The sequence below is a fragment of the Astatotilapia calliptera genome, chromosome 20, assembly GCF_964374335.1.
Source record: "Astatotilapia calliptera chromosome 20, fAstCal68.1, whole genome shotgun sequence".
Taxonomy (NCBI): Eukaryota; Metazoa; Chordata; class Actinopteri; order Cichliformes; family Cichlidae; genus Astatotilapia; species Astatotilapia calliptera.
In genome coordinates, this window is record NC_137441.1 from 11,197,379 (window position 1) to 11,224,463 (window position 27,085).

The 27,085-nt window shown below is 40.2% G+C and overlaps 1 protein-coding gene across 2 annotated transcripts in view; it reads left to right on the forward strand.

Annotated features, from left to right (window-relative positions):
• Positions 1-7,063: 7,063 nt before the first annotated feature.
• The window catches only part of scube3 (signal peptide, CUB domain, EGF-like 3), a 75,472-nt gene continuing 55,450 nt past the window's right edge, over positions 7,064-27,085 (forward strand). For both annotated transcript variants that reach the window (XM_080295493.1, XM_080295494.1), the window contains exons 1-2: positions 7,064-7,549; positions 25,387-25,509. In XM_080295493.1, the coding sequence (XP_080151619.1) occupies positions 7,450-7,549; positions 25,387-25,509 (223 nt within the window). In that variant the 5' untranslated portion in view covers positions 7,064-7,449. The remainder of the gene's footprint in view (positions 7,550-25,386; positions 25,510-27,085) is intronic.

A 27,085-nucleotide genomic window follows, 5' to 3' on the forward strand; every position in this document is an offset into this window, starting at 1 on the left:
TGAGGTCACCTACTTCTGTGAACGCAAGCTCAATTTGAAAAAGTGTTTTATCTGAGCAGCTGTTTACAGCAGGGTGCAGAACTACAGAGCTAATAAAGAACAAAGCAGGGACTGGATCAACACATTTGGCTATTTTTGGAACTAAACTTTCCAGACAGTACTGATGGAAAAAATGAGCAAAATTAAAAATTTCTTGGCGTGTCCAGGCGGATAACAATGACTCCTCTTTAATTGTCCAATTAGAAATTAGCAAGGTGAAGGTGCGCTGTCTCTGCATGGCTGGATTAGTGCCAATGGTACTGTGTCATTGTTGTAATTCTTTGAGCCCTGCCCTTGATACCAGCCCTTAACTCACAAATCGTTTTGTTCTGACCCTGATAACGCCTAGGACAGCTTTGCAGCATTTTTTTTTTTAAAGTCCAGCCTCTAGTTTGCATTTTCTACACTCAGAATATTTCCATGCTTTTTTGTTTAAAGTCTAAAAATATTTTTATAAGAAAGTAAATCCTTGATGTCGATCTCCCAGTCGCAATTTTTTTATACGAGCCGAGTGGAAATTTGAATATTGTTTTTAATATTTTACATCAAGAGATGAAGCACATTTGTTTAATTCGGAGTTGAATAGTACTCACTGTTTTGTTCCAGACACCAAGAAGCTAGTATGTAAAGTATCAGTGGTTTATTTTTGTTTAGCTCAAAGTGAACATCCTCATTCCCTATAAACCCAAGAGAAGAGAAAGCAGCTACAGTAGGTGCCATCAGACTGACACAGGCAGCTTTGTGCTGCACTGTGGCGTGTTGGTATGTGAGCTATTTTTCCTTTCCACCTGAGTGCAGCAGACCTGACTGACAAGGACTCAATGACAGCAACTGTCAGCTTTCACAGTTCTTCTCCTAGGATCCTGAAACAGCCACTATGAGAAACATACCATAAAATTTTCCCTACAGAGAAAATGAAAACTTTTAGTGATTGGTATGAAATGTGACAGAGGTGAACAAGAGTCTACAGAGCGAACACCTGTCCATCATACTACAGCAGTAATGTTCAAACTGTGGGGCACAGGAGAGTCGAAGGGGGCAGCGATACGTTTAGCACTTGCATGTGACACACAGCTCTATGCTGAAGTACCAAACTTCAGAATGTACAAGACTTCATGATGTCCATGTGTGCTCTTAAAAAAATACCCACATAACAACTGGCTTGAGTATTGTACATTTTTGTGTTTTCTTCAGTGTAAAAACAATCCTGTGATATTTTTCTGAACATTCATGGGTGCACTGCAGTCAGGGATAATGTATTCTTTCAGTTTATATCAAATTATGCAAAGCATAGTTCTAAAATTTGGATGCAAAAAATAAAAAAAAGAATGATAATTAGCCAAAATTTTCAATATATAATTTTAGAGTGTGTTTATATCACTGTAACACTGAGACAATCTTTGTTTTCTGAAATCCTGGAGGACGTTTTAGCTGTCATAGCAGGAGGAGCACAAGTTTGGTAGTGATTGTTGGATCCACTAAAGAGAGGATCTACTAGTGTGTGTACATGTGTGTACGCATACTAGGACATTTAATAAAACTGACTCTTCATTAATCATATTTATTCCTTCTGCTCTGACGAGTCAAAACCCCACGTTTGTATTACTTTCTCACTTTGAAACCTGCAGCCACTAGAGTGCAGTCTAGATTCATATGTGGGTAGAACCGCAACCGCTTACGCTGTATCCATAATGGCAGAGGGCCATATGTTGCTGTTGCACATTTGAATTTGTGCACAGATGCGATAGATTTTTTCTCTCCTTTTATTTCTCAAATAAACTGCACACAGAAAAAGTGCTTAATTAAATATTTCGATTTAAAAAAATATGGAGTAAAGTGAAAACGGATCAGTTTCTCTGTGTACCATTCACCTTTGTAATAATGGTTGTCTTTTGTTTATTTGCTTTTTATATGTATCCTTGAAAAGCCCTCTAACTGCATTTATGGATGAGATTAGACTATCCCACCAGATAATCTGACATTATGGCACATCAGTGAGGATTAAAATGCATTTGCTGTAGGCCTAGACCAGGACAAAGTAAGTCTGCATCAAAGGGGGTTTCACTACCAAAAATGTGAACCAGAAAGTTCAAGTTTAAGTTTCAAGCTTAGTCATTAAAAGTGTGCGTGTGTGTTTGTGTACGTATGTGGGAGGAGGATTCAGTTTACCAATTAACTGAGCTATTCAATCTCACTAACAATGCTTTTCTGTGGAAAATTGGACCTGTTGCATCTTAGATGTTTTGTCTTTCTTCGGGTAACATGGCGGTGCGGTGGTTAGCACTGTCTCTACCATTGCTTCTCGGTTTAGATTGCTTAGGCGCCTGAGGTCTTCTTGTGTAGAGCTGCCTGTTCCCTCTGTGCCTCATTTGATTGCTTTAACTGATTATTTGGCCATAAATATGGATGTGGTTAGATAAGAAAAACGATGGACTTTCTTTATAAACCCTTTTTTCTTTAAGGGGAACAAAAACACTTTTGGTGGCAGCTGTAACCATGGGTTTTATCTTTGCAACAACATCCCGTTATCTTTTCTTTTTTCTTCTAGACAAAATGATTCATTCGAAATGATTCATGTCAGAGTATTAGCAAATAGTGGGAGAAATGAATGGAGCTGATTTGCGGGAAGTTTTTACTCATCAACATTTCAGCCTGAAACAGTTTAAAGGAGAATTGAAGTTTGATATTTTACCAGTTATACATGGAGTAAAATCTCAAAGGTTTAGTTATATTTTTTATTGTATGATGCATAGATGAGCTAAATCTCCACAAAGCTCCTTGTAGACACTCCCTGGTGTAAGTGGTTGGAGCAGGTAGGCGTAGCTGTTGCACTATCTGGCTAGACAGTGAGCTCATGGGACTTCCCCACCACCCTGGACCTGTTCTGTACTTACCTTCTTTCATAGTGTCTGAAAGTTGTGGCCAAAATCCTCATCCCTTTCTCAGTATATGAGCAAACTATTGAGGATTAGTGAAGACAAAGTGGCAAAGAGCCACTGCTGAGTGTGCTTGGGTTTAAGCATGCCCAGCCCAGTTCTGTGTCATCAAAAGAGTTTACTTAAAATTCATGGTTATTATGGCTCCTCTGTTTGGGTGTGTGTGCTTTCAGATAGCCACTAAGCACAGTGATACAATTCAGTTGTATAATGATGGCTGATACTTTGAAAGATGCAGGCATAGAAAGGATTACATTTAGGACCATAACAGGACCAAATCTTCCACTCTGTCTCATTTGATCATGATGAGTCCACTTGATTATAGGTATTCACAGACACTCAGACGCAGGAGATACAGAACGAGCACCCTCTTGTATCTCCCCTAGTACCCGCACTATGCTCATGCAGCTAACAAGCTGTTTGTATCTTGCTTACCTCCCTGCTGCAACAACAATAAGACTCGGGCAATATCACTAGGACTCTCACTTGAAAGGTAACCAAGCCTTCATGACTCGGGGCCTGACAGCAAGGTGATGATAACTCTCATTAGTAGCTCATTTTCTGTGGTGTGTTGTTACAAATGCAACATAGCTTCGCCGATTACTCTTCTTTGAGGAGACGTGGTATTCGATAGGGACGAATAAGTCTTTCAGCTGGTCAGGGTGACTATGTAAAATCTGTGTTTGTTCTGACTCGATTAGTGTATTTCCTTCTTCACTCTCCCTCTCTTGCTCCCTGTTTTTGCCAGTGACTGAGGCTGTGGTCAGGAGGCATTCCTGGGGCAAGCCCACAGCATTCGCTGGGATGCCTGTACTAAAGTGTGGAACTCAGCAAGCCACTCGGCTCCCCTGTGGTGCTGGCATGGTGAGTACCAAGGCATCCTGCTGGGCCTGTGGTAGTGTTGGTAACCTAGCATAAGAAGGAGGTAAAAAAAAATATGAACAAAGCGGAAAAAGTTCTGCACTCCAAGCTGTGACATATTCACACGTAATTCTTTAAGACAATTGGGAGCATAAATGTCGAACTGGAAGAAAGTAAATGAGGTGATGTGCCCCTGTGTATGACCATCTGGAAGAACACATTAGGCTCTCTGCAGGGCCTCTAACTCCACAGTTCATTAGCATGCAGTATAGTAAAGGGGTGGCCCACAGTTGCCTCCCAACATGCATCCATGTCGCATTTATCTTACAGAAACAGCTGTTGGAATATTGTCTGACTTTGATATTTTGGAGCCAAAATGTAGGTTTTACCAACACTGTCTTAAAACAACTGGTTTCTGCATATTTTTTGCCCTCTAATTTCTGAGAAGTGGATATTTTGGAGTTGCAAGGTGAGAACAGCTTGAACAGCTGTTGTTAAATTGTGTTGATGTGTTGTGTCTCTGACAATCATGCATTTTTCATATAGTGCCAAACAGCAACTTGCCTCAGATCTTTCAAAGGACATTACAAAAAGATATTGCCTTCAGATTAAAAAAAAAGAAAGATTCAGGGGGGAAAATGGTGCTGCTCATTCACTGCAGAACAAGTCGGAGCAAGTTGTGGTCAGCCGCTCTGCAGCAAATCTCTTGAACATGTTGCATAAAGACCGTCTCAGTCTTGGTGAAACACAGCTCAATTGGCCTCATTATCTATGAAAGATCCTTACAGATCTCTTGACACCTTCTTCTTCTTCTTCTTCTTCACCTTCTCCACTCTCCCACTTTTCTTTACCCAGTATGAAGCCAAAGTCCTTTTTGTGACAAGAATCATAAATTAAACATGGCCTGGGTTTCCCTTGTGTGTCTGTTGTTGTAAAAATAGCTCGGTCTGGTGCTGAGTGTAGTGCCTGTGCACAAACCTCTGCCTTTAATGAAGTGTTGCCATGAAAAGTGTACTGATCCACCAGTGTGACTTGTGCATGGGCTCTGTGGCAACCATGTGCTGACTTTCTCAAACTCCCTATGTGACTCTGAGCTCATTTGGTTATACAAGTGCTCACAATTACCCAGAGATTTGGACACGGGGACATGGGATATTTCCATATCCCTGACGGATGTTATTTTAATTACACTGAACTGCTTGACTTTGAGCTGTGGATTTACATGTTTTTTCTTCTTCTGTGGATGCAAAGAGGGATCCTCGGAAGGTTATTCTGTTGCACTGAATCTCTTAGTTATTGAGTCCCCTAGTCTCTGGTGAAATGTGGGGTAGCATGGGAATCCACACTAAAAGACATTGTTTATGAAATTTCTTGTCTCTGAATCCAAAATAATGAATATTTCACTGGTAATTTTTAAAATAGAGATAGACAGAGATAATGCACAGTATAATGAGTAATAATCCTCTCTCCTCCTTTCTGCCCTCAACCCCATCATAATGTGTGTGTCTGCATCATCTGAAGAAAGCAGAGTTGTTATCTGCAATCAGCCTCATTGTGATGCCCTAATTATATTTGATTGAGAAAAAAAAATTACACATGGGAGCAGGCGTGATGATTACAGTGTTGGATCTGCTCGCACAGCGAAATGCAAACATAAATGCATCGACACAGCTGGTTAATTTAAGTGATAATGCAGAAGGAGGTAGCAGGTGTGGGGATACAGATGTGTTTCCTTCGCTGCACACTTCCTGGAAACAAATGCTTCATATGTCATTGCTGGTGAAATGTGGCACAGTAGCTCAGTGGGTTGTGATAGCGATGATATGAAAAAGGCCTGTTCTGATTCATGTAACTCCTCAAGCCTCATTTCTCTTCAGGTCTTGGGGGTAATGGTGTGGACAGAGTGACTCATGATCTGCAGAAATGGCTGATGGCTGTTCATCTTCAACCCCCGAATTTAACTTCAAAAGTTTTAACATGCTGAAGCTGTCTCATCTTTATTTGGTTCAAGGAAATGCTGCCTTCTAATGTTTTTCCCTCTAACACATGCTTCACAAATACCTCAGTGAATCTCAGTATTACTGATTTCTGTCACTAGACAGGGCTTGCTTATTCAAAGCCGGGAGGGGGAAAAATCTCTGAGAGAAATGTGGCAGTTGAGCTAATCTCCTGCAGGAAAAGACAAACTGGTAATGTGGTGTTGGTTAAGGTTTTGGAACCAGATGACTCGAGATATAATTTCTATCCTGTTTTTCCCCAATATACCAGATGATTTTCATAAAGCTTTCACCAATTTTCCTGTAAACAAATACCAATTGTAAGCTATCATACCTGAGGAACTGTTTCATCTCGAACTGTATTTTTAACAGCTGGTGTAGCTTAATCGTTCAACATAATCATCTACGCGGTTTTATTAAAGTAATATTTTATGAGATTCACAGGTTCACTCGGAAGTTCTTCAAACAGGTCCAGCTCCAGCTTAAAAAAGGACATGAAATTGCTTAAGGCCCTCAATTGACCTTGGAATAAGGATGTTACTCAAGAAAGTCAATTGAAACTTGGAAAAAAAAAAAAACAATATTCAGTTTCCAATTTTCAAAGAAGTTTTGCAATTTTGTCTGTGATGTAAACCTTGAACTCAATTCAGTGCCGAGATGGGATAAAGAATATCAAATAATTTTGTTAAGAGTGCTGTAGAATATTCAGTGTTTTAGTCTCGATTGGACTATTTCTAAATGCCAACAAGTGCTCTCGGTAAAATCGTTAAACGACAACTATAATCTTTTATCAGCACAGCAGACGAGATCACGTCGATGCTGCACACATGATCCGTAAATAAGCGTTTATTGGTTTGTTTGAGAGACTAGATGGGCTGTACAGTCTGCTGGATAAGAACAAAAATGCAATCTCCGGTCTATTACTTTTTCCATCTGAGTCTTTTATAAATCCATCCGCCCTCTTGTCCCCCTTTAAGGCGATGATTTTACCACGCTGCCGTGACGGCAACTTTCTTTCTTTCCCCCCCCTTTTTTTGCGCAGGTGGCAGCAGCCAGGTGACCTGTGAGCCCCACTCTCAGTGCACACGGCAAAACTTGTCCACCTTGAGCTCAGCCAACACCTGTGTGTAAATTCCTGCACAAAAAAAAGAAAAAGGAACGAAGCACTGAGAGCCAGTCAGGAAAGAGAAGGAGCAGCAAGAGGAGTCCGGAGCGCAGCACGGACGCTCCTTATTCTCTCCTCCCCCTTCAGACCCCGCCACTGCACTCCATCTCTCCATTTCTCCTTCATTCCCCCTCTCTCTCCCCCGCTCTCTCTCTCTCTCCCTCTCTCTCTCTCTCTCTCTCTCTCACCCTTTCTTAAATTGACATCGGTCTGGCTCGAAACATGATAACAGAAAAGCCTTCCTCCGCTCCGCGTTGTCGGGCTGTCCTCAACCCCGATCACTTGAAACTCAAATGAGCAGGCGTTAAAAGGGGAAAAAAGGATCGCATAGTGTCCTGTCAGGGGGTGCTCACAGGGAATAACAACAGCACACGCACACACACCCTCGTATGTGTTCTTGCGCATCGTAGATCTTAGAAAGTGCTTGTGTTAAACTACAGTGAAAGTTAACATGTATATGCACGCTTTGATACGCGCGAGCCTTGGATTTGTAGGTTTCTGCCTGGTCGCCTTTGTCCAACAGTCAGCTTCAGGAAGTAAAACCACTCAAGGTAAGTTTTTTGTGCCTTCTTTTCACCTCGAAATACCTCCTATTTTGAGTGAATTGGTTGAATGTCGGAGTGCCTAATTAATAGATTTATTGCATGCCTTTGGAAAGATCCAAACGTGTGCCTAAATAAATGCGTGTTAAAACAAAGTTTAAAGTAGAATACTTTGAAATTTAATGAGCAGAAGTGAAGTTTTTCTTTTTTTTCTCCAGACTTTGATCCATCTATTATTCTCTGTTTGATTCAAGCAGATGCCGTCTGTTGATTCAGCGGCTTATTTTGCAATCATTTGACTGCTTTTCTCTTGTGTCAGTGTGCTCAGTTGCATATATTTGCGTAGACCTGCCAAGACAAATAGTGGAAACATAATAAGGCTTAAATTAAGTTTCGCTGAACGCTCGCTGTTGTCAGAAAAACAGTTGCTTTTGATCTTCAAACAGCATTAGCAGTGCCAACAGTTATGTTTCATTTCTAATCTTGCAGGTAGTTGTGGTGAGGCTACTGGGAGGTATTTGTCACAGTCCAGACAAGTATTTGACACTGGCCTGTAACACACACACATACACATGGAGGAGTCTCTGTCAGACACTGCAGCTACAGTGTTGTCCTGCCCAGCCGGCTGCCCTCTTGCTCTCTTTTCTTGTGAGAATTTATTCACAGCAGACAGGAACAGTCTGAATCAAAAAGTCTGGCACCTTGCAGGAACAAGGCAGACATGGTGTTATACACTAAATTTCTGATCCACTCAGCCTTCTCCTCAAGGTTTTCATCACCTAATTTTCCCACAATGCAAATGCCAAGCCAGAGCTGCCAGAAGTATTTGCATGCAAAGACACATCATGGTTTCTGTGTGAGTGTTGATTGTGGTCGGAGATGTTTTGCACTCACAAAAAGACATCTCTCGGGCGGTCGACAAGGCAAAAAGAGAAAGGGGGTGGGTGACTATTTTGCATCCTGGGTGGTCTGCCCCCACTTGTGGGAAAACTCAATATTTACATTTTGCAATTAGAACTACTTTTTTCTCACTTTATTTTCCACAACATCGATTACACACTTCCTTGTGCTGTGGAATGCTGCTGTATGAGAGCTGGTCTGTAATGGCATGCACCTGTTTGTTGGTCATCGAGTGAAACGCAGTGACCACTTGATGGGTTTCTCCTCCAGTTCCTGTTTATCAGTGCAGCTCTGCAGTGACATATTATTTGCGTTTAGCTCTGTCGCTATTTGTGAGCATTTTTTGTGCTGAAGTGAAAATAAATATTGTGTTTGGTGTTGGTGGCAACTCTGTGGCACTGTTCAGTCTGCAAGCTGGGAACAATTTTGAAAAATGAAGAAACTGAGATGAACAATGATTGGGGGGGGGGGGGAAGAGCATAATTTGTCAGCTCAATATTTATTCAAGACAGATGTTGTCTTTCATCAGTGTCAGTCTAATCATGGCACTGTGTTTTAGGCATCAGTCATTACTCTGGGGGGAAAAAAGTGAAAGGGAAGATTTGAGGATGTGGTGGAGAGAATGACAACGAAGGGGGAAAAATGAGACCAGGGGAAACGGGAGAGATTAAATGTGCAGAGAGAAGACTGGGAGAGAGGAGGTTTCTTAGTGAGCGAGCAGCAACAAGCGAGAAAAAGAGAACGAAAAGTGGGGAGCCGTAGACGTCATGGCAAATCACTTTCCCTTGAACAGAGTCAGGAGCTCTTTGCTAATGCAGCGGCACCAAGGCAACGGTTGGTGTGGGGCTGACATGCTGCTGTTGCTGGCTGTGTTGGTGTAACCTCTGCTCCGGTGCCTGGGGGTCTAAAGACGCAGGGCTGCCCAAGCAGGGAGGAAGGCCACATGCAGGCCCTGACACACTGTGGGAACCGAGCAGCCTTGGCAATATGAGGCCCAAGTCATGGGGTGGCTTACCTAGAGGTGCTGCCTGAGTCTACACGATGAGCAAGATGGAAGGGTAGCAGAAATCCCCCAGCTCGCTCGCTTGCCCCTTTCCTTTTTCACACAACTCTTGCTTTGTTTGCTTTGTCCTCGCTTCCTTTCCTTTGCACTTAATGAAGTGGCTGTGCTTTTTCTCTGTCACCCAGAAGCAACGACTGCATTACACTGACCATATCAGAAAGCTCCCTGTCAGCCAGTGTGCTAATTATATTTTTGAAACAACAAAAAAAAAAGATGTGCACAGCTACCCTCTGCCCCCTTCGCCCCTTCCTCCCATCCTGTCCAGCCCACTTTTGTTACTTGATGGAAGGTTGAATGTGCTGCAGGTCTGGGTAAGCTTGCAAATGTCAGTGCATGTATATGCGCAACTGGGATGGAGACAGTATATGGGCTGTGTCAGTGCATGGTAATTTGTACAAGTCTTTGAAACTGTATGTGAAGCCACATGAAAGAACCATTTAAATGGAGCTTTTATTTCTGCCTACCCCTTTGGCCTTGAACTTCTCTTAGAGTTTGCTGTTTAGCAGAAAGGAAAAAGGGGGAGAAAAAGACAAGCGGACAGAGACTGTGGCGCTGTCTCCTATGAACGTGGCCAGTCATTTGGCTTCAGCGTTTTGACACCACGGTGGCATTTCTCTTTCATCATCTTCACTCTTATTTCTTAGGCTGCATGGTTTCTGTATTGCCCCAGAGTCCTTACGAGCTCCTGCAGTGGTATTTGTTGGGTGGTTACGCTTAGCCCCTCAGAGACTGGATGTGCCTTAAAACAAGTATGCACAAAAGTCCCTATTTGTGTGCCAAGGTGCTGAGCACAATTTTTGGCAAAGTAATTTTTAACAGCCTGCGACTAGACTATGTATTCAGGTCAACTACGAAGAAAATACTTTTTTTTTTCTGTTCTGACTGAGGTTCTTTGTGTTTTTTTTTTTTTATTTTTTATTTTTTTTTAAATGAATAAAGGACATTGGAATATGAGTCACTTGCTGACTAATTTATCAATCGCTAATTTATCCTACCTGCTTATTAGCAAGCCCGGTGAAAGCAGACGAGCTTCTAAGCTTTAAACATCTTCCTTTTCCTAAGCAAAAATACTCTGGTGCTGATAAGAGCCGAGCTTGTCTCAGTCTGTCTCCTCACTCTCTGCAACAGGCATGCAGTGTCAGATAGTTGTGTTCTCATTATGATCAGAGACTCTGAGGCAGGTTGAGCCTCGGGGTAGCCCTCGGTCATTCGCTGATGAGTGGGTGGAGGGGACCAATCCGGCTTCACTGTATCACTCAGCAGACACACTCGCAATGCATCTGCCTGACAAGTGGTGCTCCAATACCACTATACATGTTGTTACAGAGCAGCCGAGAGAGCAGAGAGATTATTATCTTGGCATTACTTGAGTGGTGAAAACTCCTGATAACAATTCTGTCCAAGAGCAATGCAGTATGAATAACAAAATTGACTTTGATCTGTGGGTGAATGTCTATGACTGCGATGAGTGATTTTTAGACTGGATATTAATGATTGCACTTACAAGGCAAAAGTGCTTTCACTTACAAAAATGAGAATCCATTATAGCCGGAGAATCGCTTAAAAACTGGGAACAGATCAGGCTTTTATTGTGTCTAGTTTTTCTAATTCCCTGATTTCTTTGTGGCCAAGATGTTGCTTGATACAAACATTTTAATCTCATTTTGGGGGCAAGTTGGCTGCAGAGTGAGTGCCATATTTACAGACACACATAAAGTCAAAGCTGTCTGGCCCAAGCTGCGACCCGAGGTGATTCAGCGGGGCTTCGTTCTGGACAGTTGCTCACTTTCATCCTGGCTGATGGAATATAAAAGCAAGACATTTTTCAGTCTGCAACAGAGTGTCAAAGATTCTCACCTTAAGAAATCTGACTTTCCCTCTCAAGGAGACTTTTTATGTGCTTTTAATCAGTCTGTTTCCCTTGGTAATTATTTTTTATAATGAACTGCATATTTGCCAGGGTGTGCTTCTTTGTTAAAATGGTGAAGAATATTTCCCTGTTAGCTGTGTTTCTGTTCAGAAAAAATAAGAAGTTAGCTGCTTCACATGTAGGATTCTAATTCACAATTAAAAGGTGGGGTATACTGGGAAGCACCCTTATTCCTTTTGGATAGTTGGATCCCATTTTCATACCTATATGTTAAATATAAGGCTACATCTGAATACTTGTTGCCTTTGCTTAGCACAACGTTGTAGCTCAGCTGTCAGATGATGATGATAATGACTTTTATTTCAGTCATTATTTATAGTTTTTCAACAACCAAAATGTCCATAAAAATAAGTGACATCAATGAAAAATTATATTCCATCTACCTTTTTATAATATATTTTTTCTTCACAGAATATTCTAAACCTTAACACTTTCACCAATTTATATGAGACCAAAGCAAACAAAAGGCAATAATAATAATAATAATAATAAAAAAAACCTAAGAGAAAAACAAATGTTGGTAGTGACCACTCCTATACATACACTGATTGACCTTTCTCAGAGACATATAAGTGGGGTTGGGCATCGTTCACGCAGTGGTGCATTTTTCTTTGTCCTGTCTTCTCCTAGAAAATAAGTCCATACTTCTTAAATGAAAAATATTGTAATTTGTCACATTTTACAAACCATATCAGGTTCCCTGGTCTCTGTGTGACAGCGTCTGTTGACATCACTGTTGCAGTACTGTTTAATATTATAGTATGCAATGTTACGGTCTTATTGGTAGTGGTGGGCTGTCAATCTCACATGATGTATTTGTTTCCTGTAAATAGCATGCATGATAAGAAATGCAGTGCAAAAATGCCAACACAATGAAAACGAGCTCAGTTACTTTGACAAAACCTGCCCAACTACCTAATTATCTGAAGATGATGTCGATGAAGCTGCCGATGATGTACTAAAAGTTTCATCATCATCATCATCATCGTCCTTGGATTTACTGTTTCATAATATTTCATAATGTTAGCTCTGGGTCCTTTCAGGCTATAGGATATACTCTTCAGCTTGTAGATGTATATATTTTTTTAATATCTGACCAGGAGTTTCCTCAGAATTGATATGCTGACATGGCCAGCTTTGCATTTTGCAAAGTGAGTGTTGCAGAGAGCATTGCCAATGTCTCGGTCGAGTTTTGAAAAGCATAGCTGCACCAAAACCTATTTTCAGCCACTGCTGCCATTGCCCTGTGTATTTGGACTATATGATGAGACTATATGTTTCATCATATAGTCTCGCTCTCATTCCTTATCTGCTCTGGTAAAAAATTTGGCACTGACTGATTTGCCATTATAAGAAAAATGTAACAGAACACAATGAAGAAACAGACGTTTGCATCAACAGTTTATCCAGTGGATCTAACTTTATACTGTAATGTGAGGACTGACTGCAGCACAAACCAGATGTGGTGCGATGTGTGGTCAAGTGAAGTTGATATTTGGTGAAATAAGATGTGTGAAAATGAATAAAAAAATCATTATATACTTCCAAATGTAGGAGCGCGTAAAGACTCTGACAAAAATGGCTGCACAGATTAAGATCATGGCAAAAATATGCTCATAATTTTTGCTTTTAATCAAGTTTGTACCCACTTATGTTTGTTAAACTGCCTTCTATCATCATTGAATTTACATGTATATTATGAATGGTTACTCTTTTTGTGGATGTTATAGGCAGTATGAATGTCAGGTCACAGAACCACAAAACCATAACCTGTAGACACTGCAGATTCTCTGTTGCTGCCCAGGGGAACCCATCAGCTACTGAAGCCCCTCTGTCAAAGCACCTTTTCTGCCTTCCTCGAGCAGAAAATCACTTTATCAGCAGCTGGTGAGGCCCTTGTGAGCACCATTTGTCCCCTAATTTCCAATGGTTGCAGGGCTGACAAAGCTATAGATTTCAGGTACAATAGAGGATGGGGAAAAATGTGGTTGAAATCTCCCAAACTTTTGAGGGTAATGGCTTTGTATGCCACACCAGTGTCCGCTGGTATAAAAGAAACATTCTAACCCTCACACTCAGGAGTACAGAGCGCTGTGCTTGTTTGAGGCTTGTTTATTTATCAAGGCTTTAATTTGAACAATATGTTCCAAATGAGCCCTGTGATGCTTCTCTCAACTGTGGCATTGTGGTTAAAATTAGAAAGCTCCCTCTCCTGCTCCCTATCTCTTCCCCTTGCTCGCTCTCACCCTGTCGCTGGCCTTTGTTCTCTGTGCTGACAACATCCCCGTTGGTTTCGGGGGAGGATTGAGTCAGCGCTGACGGTATTCTGACCCCCCGAGTCTTTGACTCACCTCTAGAGCCCCCTTCACAAGTGCTGATGGCTCACTGAGGAACCTCAGTATCGTCCCTGAGCCAGCTGCAGCGACTCTTATATCATTAATCCACTAACCTCCCAGAGCCCACATTTGTTTTTCTGTTCCATTACTCACTGATTGGGGACTCGAGGATTCAGGAGAAGATATCAGAGGGCCTGTCATCTCTGTGTCTGTAACGCTACACTGTCCTTTCTCAGCTTTCACCCTCTTCTGGGTTCCCTCCTGCGACCCCTGAGCTCAATAATGGGGCTGCGTCTGTCTTTGAAAGTTTGGCGGGGTCAGGGAGGGACGTCATTAGGCTGGTCTGCGGTGGTCAGCGTTGTCGAGGGGGGTTGGGGGTTAGAGAGAGCCTTGTTTACAGACTGTGTGTGTTTACATTCCTGATGGTGAGCGCCAGCTTTAGAGACTGCTGGAAGTTAAAGGAAATGCTCTTATTCTGCTTAGTAATGGAAAAATCCAACCCAATACATCAAGGAATCCAAATGAAAAAAGGTTATTTATTTCTGGCCAGTGCATTCTGGGTAGAAAGGGGGATGACTTCACTGATGAATGTGAGACTTCCTAAATGAACAGAGGCATGGGAAAAACCATATGACCCACTGAAGTATTTAGTCACCTCCGGTGAACTCTAGATATAAATTTATTGCAGACCCTGATAGTGTATACTGTTCTTTGTGGCTTAATCACTGCACTATCAATCAAAGAGGCATCTAAGATTTTCACTGTCAGTTAATCTATCAGTTATCTCTTCTATTTATCATTCGGTCTATAAAATGTCAACAAATTGCAAAAAATGCAGAGGAGCTTAATTTGTGTAACCAGTAGTACAAACTCCAAAGACATAGAAGAGGAAGAAAGCAGGAACTGTAAATTCTTTACATTTAAAAGTTAAAATAAGTTGTTTCATTACTTTAGTTTGTTGTTGATTAACTTGCAATTACTCAACTAATCATTGGAGCTTTATAGTGCTTCAGTCCTTTTAGTGTAGTGTTCTTGCTGGTGCCACAACAAACCATTATTATAGCCCCAAGAATCTTGATTTGTATTTCCAATTAAATGAGGCCATAGCTGAATAATCACATGTATAATAATGACATGGGCAGGTTTTTGATGGGATTTTGCTGTAATTTTGTAGCGACTAAGTGTTAGATGGTAGAAATGTTGATTTATATTATGTTTTTCTAAAGTGATATTGCAGGAGTTGCCACACAAAGTGCAGTGCTTCACTGATCAGTAACTGTTATGATTATGATTTAATCTAAACCAAAAAAAAGAAAATAAAGTGAATATGCTTAAAAAAAAACAGGTATGCTCTCATCTATCATTTTGCAAGGCTGCAGTTGAGTAAATATGTGGTGGCTTTAATAAATAGTTGGTGGGTTTTAATGATTACGTTTCAGTTGTTTTTTCTGTTTTTAAATTTTGTCTCACAAAGCAGAAATACCATCTTTTTACACGTGAGCATTTAGAGCTTATCGTGTTAATCTCACATTTGTGTTTGGACTATTGGCCTGATTTAAAAACTGTGGGTGTATTTGATTTTAAAAACTTTGTCTGACCTTTCATGACCAGAACAATGAGAAAAAGAGAAAATAACAATGTATCTAAGTAATAAGATGCAGACCCACCTGGAACGGAACAGTTATTAAGAAAATATCTTAATAGGCTTTGAAACTGGCTCCTTGCTGTAGTGGGTGAGACTTTCACTTGGCAAGTAAAAGCTTGACTTAGACCCCCTCTGGGGTTGCGTCAGGAAGGTCATCCAGCATGTCTCTCAGCCAAATCAAACATGCGACAAGGGAGCCGCCGAGAGTCGCTTTATCTTAATCGGTTTTGGGCTGAACACGGGTCGCCTTGTTTATTTTCTAATAATTTGATTCAAAAAGTTAATTGTCAGTTACTTTGCCAATCAATTATTCATTGAAATGTTAAAGACTTTCTTTTCCCATCTCCTTTAGCACTTTGAAAGTATAGTCATTACCCTGGTTACTCATTTTCTTTCTGTGGAAAACTTGGTCTTTTTTGTAATTATGTGACTGTAAAATCTGCCATCTGATTTGAGATACAGTAGGTGCTGTGACTCGGTGGCCCCTTAAATGCTTGATAGGAGCGCATGGTCAGGATTGAAATGAGGTATATATGTCCAGTGAGTTCCAGCCCACTAAAGTCCACATTTCTGAACTTTTAGCAGTTAATGCCCGCTTCATGGCTTACACAGAGAACCATTCACTTTATCCCTCAGTTTGACAGGAAACAACTAAAAATATCACACTTGTGCTGTAATTGCTATGTTACCATCTTTAAAGTTGGTACTGTATCTGGCATGAACCACCAATTGCTGTGTGCCGAGTGGAGAGTGTCATGTCAGTTAGCTCTGGCTGCATAAATATAAGGTATACAGCTGGACTAAGTGCCACCCTTCCCGCATATAAAATATCCTGCATGAGGCCAAGAAGTCATTAACAGTTGAGGACACATTCCAAGACGGTTGAAAAATCACTTGAAGAGAACAGATTAATTTCTTGTCAGTGGGCTCCTAATGAGATCTGTTACAAGCTCTGCTCATTTATTCAGAGGTGTATGTATGTATTAGACCTCTGACACTTAACAGAGTGTCATGTCAGTCTCTCTCTTTCTCTGTTCTCTCTTAGTATTACTCTATGATTCACTTAATTACTGTAATAAGTGTTTTCCTTCTGGAGGTGGTCCGGAGGTCTGTGAGTCATAGTCTATTAAGGCCACACATGCTAAAGTAAAGACACCAGATGCTTGGCCTATGAACAAAATCACAGAGAAAAGACATTATTTATCACAAAGCCTGCGCTTGAGCTACCTTGAGATATGTTTTATAAATGACACGAGGTGAATCCACTTGCTCTTTACTCTGCAGTCTCCAGGCTCATCGCTGCGGTTGTCTTTATGTATGCTATGAGGCGCAGACACTCTGAAACGCTCATGAAGGAGCGAACAGATGGAAGAATTACACAGAAAGATTGTGTACGAGTTGGCTTGAGTAGTTGAAATGTTGTAATGAACCCCAAATACGTATCCATTATACATCGTTTCAGCTGTTGGCGTAATGGAGAAGCTCACCGTGTAGGAGGGTTGTCACGATACTAAAATTTCAAACTCTGTACCGATTGCCCAGAAAAATATCAGATTAGATTAGAACAATGCTGGTTTGTCCAAATGTATTCAGCTACAGCCCTGTGTATTTCCTGTGCTTCTGGTGACTTGGCACCATATTTTCGTTGCTGATCAAAAAGTTGGTAGACTGCCACTCTTGCTGTCTAATTTCCGGTAGACTGTTCTTTACTTCAACATGTGACTAAAGGAAAAAAATAACACTTGTTAGTCACAAATAATTATCTGGTTAAACTAAAATGGGACTAATATAGTTTTCCCCCCCCCCAGCTCTCTCATTAACATTATCGTTTTATTATTAGCCATAGCCGCCAGCCGCTGCCTTAATGATAATTTAACAGTTGGGGGTGGGTAATTTGGATAATTGCTAATAGTTAAAAGGCTAATGTCAACATGTGCGCTCGCCAGGTTAACATTTATGATGAGTGTTTAATACGTCAGTGTTGTTGATGTTGAGAGCTTTACTGAAGTCATAAAATTGGTCATGAAGGCCATGGTGTGTCTTTAAGATCCTTTGCCTTGTTTGTTGTGCTGCTGTTCACCTGTTCAGCTGCTAGTGAAGGGGAGGGGCTGTGCTGTTTGAAGTTTTTGTCCGTATGACCAAGTGAAGTTGGTATCAATAAAGAAATGCAAATACATGCCTATCCCAATATGAATTTTTAATATCAACTAGTATCAGAGGATCATTTTTTCTTACCTATGGTAATAACAAGTAAAGAGCACATTAATTTGGATTAAGAGGGTGAAAAGAGATTGTTAAAGACTTAGAAAAGGAATTAGAATAATTCACATAATACAGGCACACATTAGATTAGATATCTTAAATAATCAGAGGATTACTCGCTCTTTACACTGTTGTACAAAATGCAGATGTGTTATTTTTTTGTGCTGTTGTTATAAAAAAAAAGAAATGCAAGAAAAGATTTGTTCTTTTGCAAAGAACCAGACTTTAAAAAATTAACACCTTTAATATATATAACAACCTCTAACATTAGGCAGTGTAAAAAATGGTGTAGCACACCATTACGGGATACAGCAGCACTATAAGGGTCAGTCAGTCTACCCTTGTTGTGTTATTATGTGCTCCTAATAGACATAACAGATGGTGAGTGGCCCTGAGCAATAAGAAATGAAGTGTCTAGATGTCTAAATAAATTAAGGGTGTTGGACACAGTTCATGTCTTTCATGTTAACATGACTTGGGTGCTGAAACTTATCTTGTAGGTTCTTGTACGTTTTTACCCTCACATTAATCTGAGGCTTCATGATTGGTGGACATAAGCAGGGAGGGACCCGCAGGGTTTTGAAGTTGTGATCACAGTTTCTGAAAGCACAGGATCAGTCAGTGGTCATGATTCCTAAACATTAAGAGTGTGTGAAGGATGAGTGTAAATATCCCGAATGGAAGCAGTGGATATTTTTATTCACAACTTTTTAGAGGTTTGCTGGACAGCCAACACTGTGTCCCTTCATTAGCTGAAAGGAGATCTGGGCAAGAAGGGTGGCGAGATGCTAAATTTTGTGTTAATGTTGACGTCTGCATTTCATCAAAACGATTTCTTTTTTTTCGAGGTCTACTTTTTTGCTGCCCCAGCACAACTTCAGTAGCTACAGCTTTTCCAGAGTGCTGCGTTGGTGACTCCCAGGTTACAGGAAAGAATCACAAAGCCTTACATTAGTGTGGGAAATGTGCTGTATACAACATTAAATGTGCACGTTTTCCTTTGGTGTTTGGTCGGATAATGAGCTAAAGACTCTAGAGGCTGGATTAACACCTTGGGCTCTTTGTCGAGATTTTCCTGAGCATTTTGACATCCTCCAGTATATGTCGTAGTGACTAACATTTTTGTTTATTCTTTGGACATTTTGGAAGTAATTTGAAAGGTTGTGGTTCTGTGTGTAACAGTGTGATTCTTTTTTTTTTTTTTTTTGCAAACAAAGCGCATCTGTTGCACAGACAGTGAGAGTGGACTGTAAAATGTTTCCAACTTCTAAAATGATTATTATTTACATAATTAGAGATTTTGTATTTTTCTCTGAGGTCAAGGGTGTTGATATAATTCTAATCATTTTTCACCCAAATAAGGAAGTAAATACACGGTTCTAGGGGAAAAGCGTATAAAACACACATTATTCAAATCGGAGTACTTTTTAAAAATATTTTAAAACATGCCCGGATCCTTTTATTAATACAGAAAATGCACATTTGTGTTTTACAAGCACAAATCAATGGAGAAGAAATGATTGCTGGTTTTTCCACACCAGTTGCTTTGCTTCACAACAAATAGTTGGCTTGTGAGTTAAACATCATATGGATCATTTACAACGGTGAAGATAAAAGAGGCGCTACAGCCATTCTGACAGCTGCTCTGTACCTAAAGTAATTATCCTGACCTTAACCCCATCCTGCTCAACCGCAACCCAAACTATAGTGTAAGTGTGGTTCTAAGATGGATAATTACAATACTTTTCTTTGTAATTATACACAGTATGACAAACACTGTGATCCCAAGAACACATTTTTATGGCATTGAACCCAGCACCCTTCCTCTTCTGTCGCAAAAGGCTCATGAAAATCAAGGAGTTCATCGGAAAATGGCTTTGTCAGGAGGAATGTTTTGTTTCTAATCCTTCACCACAAATGTTCAAATATTGCACCGAAATCATTCTGTCAGGAAAACACGGCCGAATATTTTATTACTTTCGCTTATTGAATGCATCTCTCGCTCCGTATTTGTGACGATTATTTCACAGTTGACTGCAGGCGGCACAAGTAAAGCTACACCTCTGGGTGTCCCAGCTCCAATCAGTCTATTTCTGTATTTGAAGGAAAGTTGATGGGTTTGAGGGGGCGGGCAGGTTTGGGGCAAAGCAAACAGCTAGGGTCTCAATACTCAAAGTCAACATTACCCTATGTTTGAACTACACACCTTCGGCCCTACAATTCTCCCACACACTCGCGCTCTCTCCCCTCTGAGTCTTATTCCTGCTAACACCCCCCTTGAGCTGGCCCAGCTAAATACACTGCTTATCCCAGGGCTTTCTAATAAATCAGGGAGGAAAAGCACCTCTGACAAAGTCTCACCTCCACAGCCAGCAGCATTAAGCTGGCTGCTTTGACTTAAATATGGAGCCTGCTTTTGGAGTAACTTTCTTAATCACCGCTTCTGAGGACAGGAGCGTGTTTTATCCAGCGAATTGAATACAATTACAGAAAATCCCATTTAATTTACCCCGCAACGTTCCATCATGCCAAAATAAAAAATTCCAAATTGTGCCTTTCTGAGTAAGGGCATGTCACAATCCATGCAGGGATTTAGAAGTCTGACGCATGGTGGGGGTTAGAGTTTTATTGAGCATGCCATGTAAGCAAGAAATGAAGTGGAATCAGGGAGAGAAAACATGCTTTATTATTGTATGACTTGGTTTCATCCAGAGTAGTCACTGGATTCAATATTCCACAAATGTCAGTGTGTTTGAACACAGACTTGAGCTATTTGTGGCTTTAATATGCTCAAGTGCTTAAACCAGAGGAGAGCTACAAGACAGCAATATTCCAACTGACACATTCCCCAGAGGAAACTGTTTAAACATCTGAGCATTGCCCAACATATCTCTCGTCTTTGGTTTTGTTGTTTTGACTTTGTTTATTCATCCTTGTCTCGAAGCGCCGGCTTCATTCTATGCTGCCTTAACTTGTTCCCAACAAATGTGATTCCTCAACACAAAAGAATGAAAGAACCTCTCAATGAAAAACACAATCTTTTTCATCTTAGGCATGAGTCAATTACCAGGGCGGCATTACTGAACGCCCTGTACATTTTTCTCAAGCCTTCAGAGGATCATCCCCTGGACTGAACCAAAGAGTGTATTGATTCTGACATGTTTATTTCCATGGCAAAGGCAGTGGGGTTTCCAGAGAGACCATCGCATTTAGCTTTTGTTGTCTATGTGTCTACTGGAAGGCTCCCAGTGACTTTTATGGGTGGGTTTTTAAACATTGCTTTGACAGACATGGGCTATTGTAGTTTGTGGGCCAGGATTTCTTAATTTTGATGTTTATTTCATTTTCTTTAGCTCACAACAAAGAGACAATGGGACTGTGAGAGAGTAATTTAATTAAAACACATTTGTGTTGACTATTTTCCTGCTTTTCAGCTGAATTCCAACAGTTTGCTAGCTGTTAAGTTAGTTATCTGTTGTTCATTGTCATTGTTTCTCAAATGTTACTGGTATCACAACTCTGTCATGTCTAAAGATGACTAAATTTGTAAGTAATTTTGGCAAAAATATCCATTTCATTTTATTTTTCAACTCATAAATTGCCTGGAGGATTTCGAGTACTGTGCATGTGTTGTATAGTTAGTTTTACAGTTTCAGAAGTTAAGGCTGTTGTATTAAAACCCTAAACACACAGCAAGCTGCTGCCTGTCAGTGTCGGTAAAGACATTATATATCACAACATGGCAGTTATGTAACATTTGAGACACTTTTAGCCTAATATCTGCTTCTGCTCTCTCGCACCCAAGTGTAGCCTGGAGAAATAACTGCATCAATTTGAATGCAAATTTGACTTGAGACGAAAGTGTGAGTGTGCAAACCTGTACGCATGTGTGTCCCAAAGTATAAGCGTAAGAGTCGGCAGCATTGCAGACCGGAAAGATAAAGTGAACTGATTCTCCAGATGGGAACATTAATAGGATGATGAAATAAGGGATTCTTTGAGTTTCTGTCATAATGAATATTAATTACCACAAAGATTTGGCACCAAGAAACCTGACAATAGGACGGATAATTTGTTGTGATTAATACCTCGTCTATTGAAAAACACTTCTTCAAACAGCCTCTCTTGCTCTTACCCTGGAACACAATCTGTAAGGAGAAAGAAGCCAGGCTCCTGGGAAGAATTTATATTGTTCTCACCAAATATAAATCACTGGAGGGTCTTGAGGACCTCCTGCAACTCTAAATGTGTTTGTGGAAACTTGGCAAAATAAGCCACAACTGTCCCAGGTTTCTGTATTCCCCTGCTGAATGCTGCACAGATGCTAAACTCCCCAACAGACCTGTGAAACATGGCATATCATTACAAGAATAATGCTGCTGCTGGAAAACGCTGGTATTTTTTTTTTTTTTTTAATTTTCATCGTTGTGTTGATGCTCAGCTTTTATAAGGTTACTGAGCAGATGGTCAGTCTGTTTTGACAATTTGAAAAATTTCCACTCTGTTTTATAGCTATAACTTTTTAAATGACCAAACAATTGCCAAATGTTACGCTAACACACAAATATGGTGAGACCTAAACTGCTGGATAGCCAAAATCATGATTTTGTCTTTTTCTGCACAACTTCTCTAAATTAAATAAATCACTTTTAAGTCCTATTTAAAAATGCAAAGCAAAACATTGTAATGTGTTATTTATTTATTTTTGTAGATATAGCAATGGCACATAACTTTGGCACTACAGAGCTACTATATACATATCTATCCATATATATATATATATATATATCATAGATCCAAACATTATATCTGAACGATTGATTGTTAATTGTTTTTTCAGAACACCAAAGCAGTTTGTCGGATTATGGTATCTCAAAACAAACTTTGTGATGGCCGGGAAGGCCGATCGATCTGGATGCATTTAGAAGTCCAATTGTAGAAAGTCTATGGGAAAATGGCCCTTTTTTTTTTCTTTTTTTTTAATTAATTAATTAATTAATTTTTATCATGGCCTCAAAATCTAGTTGAATACAGAATGATGTTCACCTTATACATTATGGTTTCCAGAAATATGATAAAATGATTCATGATTTAGAGACTAACAAATGACTTTTTAAACTTATCAACTGGAAAAACACCAAAAAACAGATCTTCACAAACCAGTGGGTGACTTCATGGTGGCTAGATTAACTTTTTATATACAGACTATACCTGTAACTAGAGGAAAATATTGGAATACTGGATAGTTGGTTTTGGGAAGCTACAGATGGTTGAAACAGATTGTTGAGGGTAGGAGTTGCTAATGATGTATGATGATCCGACATGTCGCTCAGACAGCATAATCCAAGTCTGTGGACTAAACAACATTTTCTCTTGGGATCGGCAAGCAAATGTGCAACAAAAGCATAGCCTGAACCTTTGAATCACAACTCTTTCAATTTAAGTGAGAACAGAATCTCTGAATCTGTGAATACATTCACATAATTGCCTCTTGTTTTAGTCATCTCTGTCCTACAGTTATTGAATTGTGTATCCTCAGGATGCTCATTAAATTACTTTTCATGCTGTTCTGCGATGTTTAAGTAATGACGACCACGACTAAAATACTGAGCAAACCTTGTTTAAACTACTAAATTATTATGTGTTTTTTCTAAAGTTTACTGAATGCTGTCATTGTGGGTATTTAGCTCAAGGCATGTCTGATTCGGTTCATCATCACAGAATCTATAAAGTCTGAATGAGCCCATGAGAGCAGGTACTTGTCTGGAGACTGGCAAACGGACTGGTAATTTAAACAGTGCTTTTCTACTCTCTGTGAACACTCAGACTACAAACCACAATCGCACAGCCTTTTAATGCTATATGCACACAGTTGATGGATGCATCAAGGACAATTTGGGGTTCGGTATCTTGCCCGTGGACACTTTGACATGCAAAGTGGAGCAGCCAGGAATCAAACCATTTGCCTTGCAATTGGTAGATGACCCGCCCGCCCTATCTCCTGAGCCACAACATCCCTAAATTTCTAGTTAATTTGTGTTTGTGAGTTTTTTGCCTTGTGTATGCTCTGCGCAGTTTGTGTGTACAGTCTTATTAAAGCTAAACTTCAGAAACTATATGCTTGCTTATAGTATGTGCATATGAGACTTTTGTTAGTGGTGGTATTATTGCTGTTAGTGATGTTTGCACGGTGACCATATTGCATTCTGTTTTCTTCTCCACATTTTCCATTCATCTTCCATTTCTGGGAATTCTGCAGTGTCACTGTCCTCCTTTCCAGTGCAGACTTCACATCCTCTAGTAATAGGCAGATATAGCTAAAATGCTAAGCTCAGGGGTTTGGGTTCCTGGTCATTTCCCAGTGGGATCAGCCAGCTCCTGCAGAGGGCTTGTGATAAGAGTGGATATTGGAAGCTATGTAAACCTTGTTAAGCTGCCCTCCCCCTGTGTGAAGGGGGGTAATCCTAAACACCTGGGCTAGTTAACTGGGATTTGGCTGGATTAGGGGCTCCGTGAAGGCCAAACTGATCTTCCTTCTGGTTAAATCCATTTCCATTCTTATCTTTTGCTTTTTCTTCTTTGTAATCCAAACTCTGTTTGGTTGCACAACAGTTAAAATTGCTCTGTACAAAACTATTATCAATGCCAAAAATCAGTTATTCATTCCTGAGCAACAAATAAGTGTAACTGGGTTTGGTTAAACTGGGCTTTGAAAGACTTGTTTAAGTACATCTGAAAACTTGCTTTTTAGCTTAGTAAAGGCTGCGGGTCAAAGCTAGGTGTTTGTGTTGTCTACTGACTTAATGAGCCCTGATTTCTTCTTAGCATAATTCTGTCAATGACATTAAATGTTTTAATGGGAACTATTGTGGTTTTTCTTCTACTGTCAAAACAGTAAATGCTCAAAATAAATAATGAGGTCAGCATTATATGTATATAATCCCAAGGAGACCAGAATAATCTTCAGTCTGCTCTGAATGCTCAGTTTCTTACAATGTTTTTTTCTACTCTTGGATCTGAATGATGCCAGCAAGAGCAGATATTCTACAATCATGTCAGCTCTGCCTGTGAATGCAGAAGTGTTTGGAAGTGGCAACCAATCAGAAGAAAGTTTGCTTAAAGGGAGAGGAGCTAGCTTGGCTTGCTTCAGACAGAGAATGAACATGCACTTATGCCCAGCATAAGATGAATAAGAGTTATTTTGAGATGTAAGTCAGCAGCACTACTGTACTATATCTTTCTAAAAGCAATGTGATGCTCAAAAGCCTCAGTTCCACTTCCCTTTAGTACTAATTCACAAATGTTTACATGCTTATACATTAGCATACCTGCTCCTAATCTGTATATTTGCACTGTCTTAGCATGGTGATGTGCTTACATGCAGCCTCACAGAGCTGCTTTGTTGGCTGTCTGGGGATATTTGTGGTTCAGTGGCCAGTGCATCCCAGTTGTTTTCAGGCTCTGAGATGAAGTGTTCATTTAGAGGTTGCTTGAAGCACAAATAATGGTTATTGCCCTACCACATGGTTAAAAGTGTCCCCGCCTTTTTACTAAAGCTTGGTTTGTATTCATTTTAATTGTTTGTGTCTGAGCGCGGCCCATTACATTCAGAAATTGGGGATGTTTTTGTGTGGTATAAATGCAATGCTATCACCAAGAATGTTTTAGCTTCACCATATAATTGGTGTCTCTTTTTTTTTTTTTTTCTAGATGTGGACGAATGTGCAGAGGCACTTGATAACTGCAGCATTGACGCCATCTGCCAGAACACCCTGAAGTCATACAAATGTATCTGCAAGTCAGGCTATAAAGGGGATGGCAAACATTGTGAAGGTAAAAGTGTCATTGCATTAATATGCTTATTTTCAACTGTGACTTGGTGCTTGGGGAGGATTTGTACAATACACTGAAGTAAATGCAATGTTTCGAATGTTAATTTGCTTTACATCTCTGAATGCAAGTCCCTGAGCCAGTGACGGGCGTGATGAGAGCGTATGTCTCAGTTAATATAACTCATTAGTTTAAAGACTTCCTGAAAATGGAGGCAAGACAAGAGAGAGGGCTGCAAATGGAGGGAAGGTGAAAGCCAGGTGCAGAGTGCTCCTTTGTGACAAGATGAAATGAAGCAGTAAATTTCCTACACATGTTAGAGGAGAAAATTAAGATAGCGGCTGAAACGGCAGTCGAAGGCTCTGCCAAGCCGTAAGGGATATTTCCACAGCCGGAGGCAGGCCTTGTAGACTGTCAGACACAAGTCTGTTTTTCTAGCCCTTTTCAATGGGCCCAAAGCCTCCGGATCATTATATCCCACAATTTTTATTACTATTATTACAAAACCGTATTTCAAAGTGCCATTTTTTTTCTCTTACTGTTATTATTCTTTCATTTACTTGACCAAGTGCTTTTCATGGCTTTCTGTCTGTAGGTCATAAAAGTTTGCTTTTATTGAATTTATTGTAAAATATGTGCAAGGTTGGGTTTCCATTGAACTCAAGGTTGATAATACTTGTAAAACAAAATTCAAAAGCAGGAGTACAGTGACTTGTATTGCCGCCTCTTCAATACTTCTTTGCTGCCTGTTGAATGTCATAGTAATTTTTGAGTGCTGCACCAAGTTAACACCTACTTGTGTTGAAAAAGGGCACCAGAAAGCATAAAGACAAGAAAAGTGAAGTATTTTTGATGTTTATGTGGTGATCACACGTGCACATGGTGAGTGCAGAGGCCTCAATCCTACTCATATAAAATCTTGCAGTCAAAAGATCATGCAGGGACGAGTCCAGAATAAACGGAACAAGAGGATAATATCAGCCAAAAATGTATACAGGTTTATTATTTTTTTTCCTTAAATTGAAAATTAATTAAATTAGTCTATCACAATAAAAGGCCACTAATTATAACCCCCCCCCCCCAAACCTGGCAACCTGCCAGCACTGTAACAATCACCTGATAACTTGCTGTCACCAGCATGACACTTACACTGTATTTTATTTTTAATTTAATTTTTTATTTTAGCAATTCCCCAACCAATAAATACACTGCAATACAAATCCACAAGGACACTTATTACATGCACAATTGTTTCCCTAAGCAGTCAGTAGTACAGTTCCTTGGAATTGTTAGTCTGCCTGCCTCACACAAAAGGACGAGATAAATGGTAAAGTGGAAAACTGCACCCAGGACAGAAACAACTTCACTTCTTTCCAAGCATCTGCCAAGACAGCATGCTAACGCTAAGCTAGCCAAGATCCCAGAGTGAGTGGCGGCGCCAGCAGCCAGACCCTTAACTTCAACAGGTAACAACATATCAGGCACCCTCCCTTGCTACCAGTTCACCTTTCTACAGCAGAATCAATGTGGCAGTCACGTTTTTGTGCTGGTTTTCATCTGTACTTTGTGTGGTCAGCTT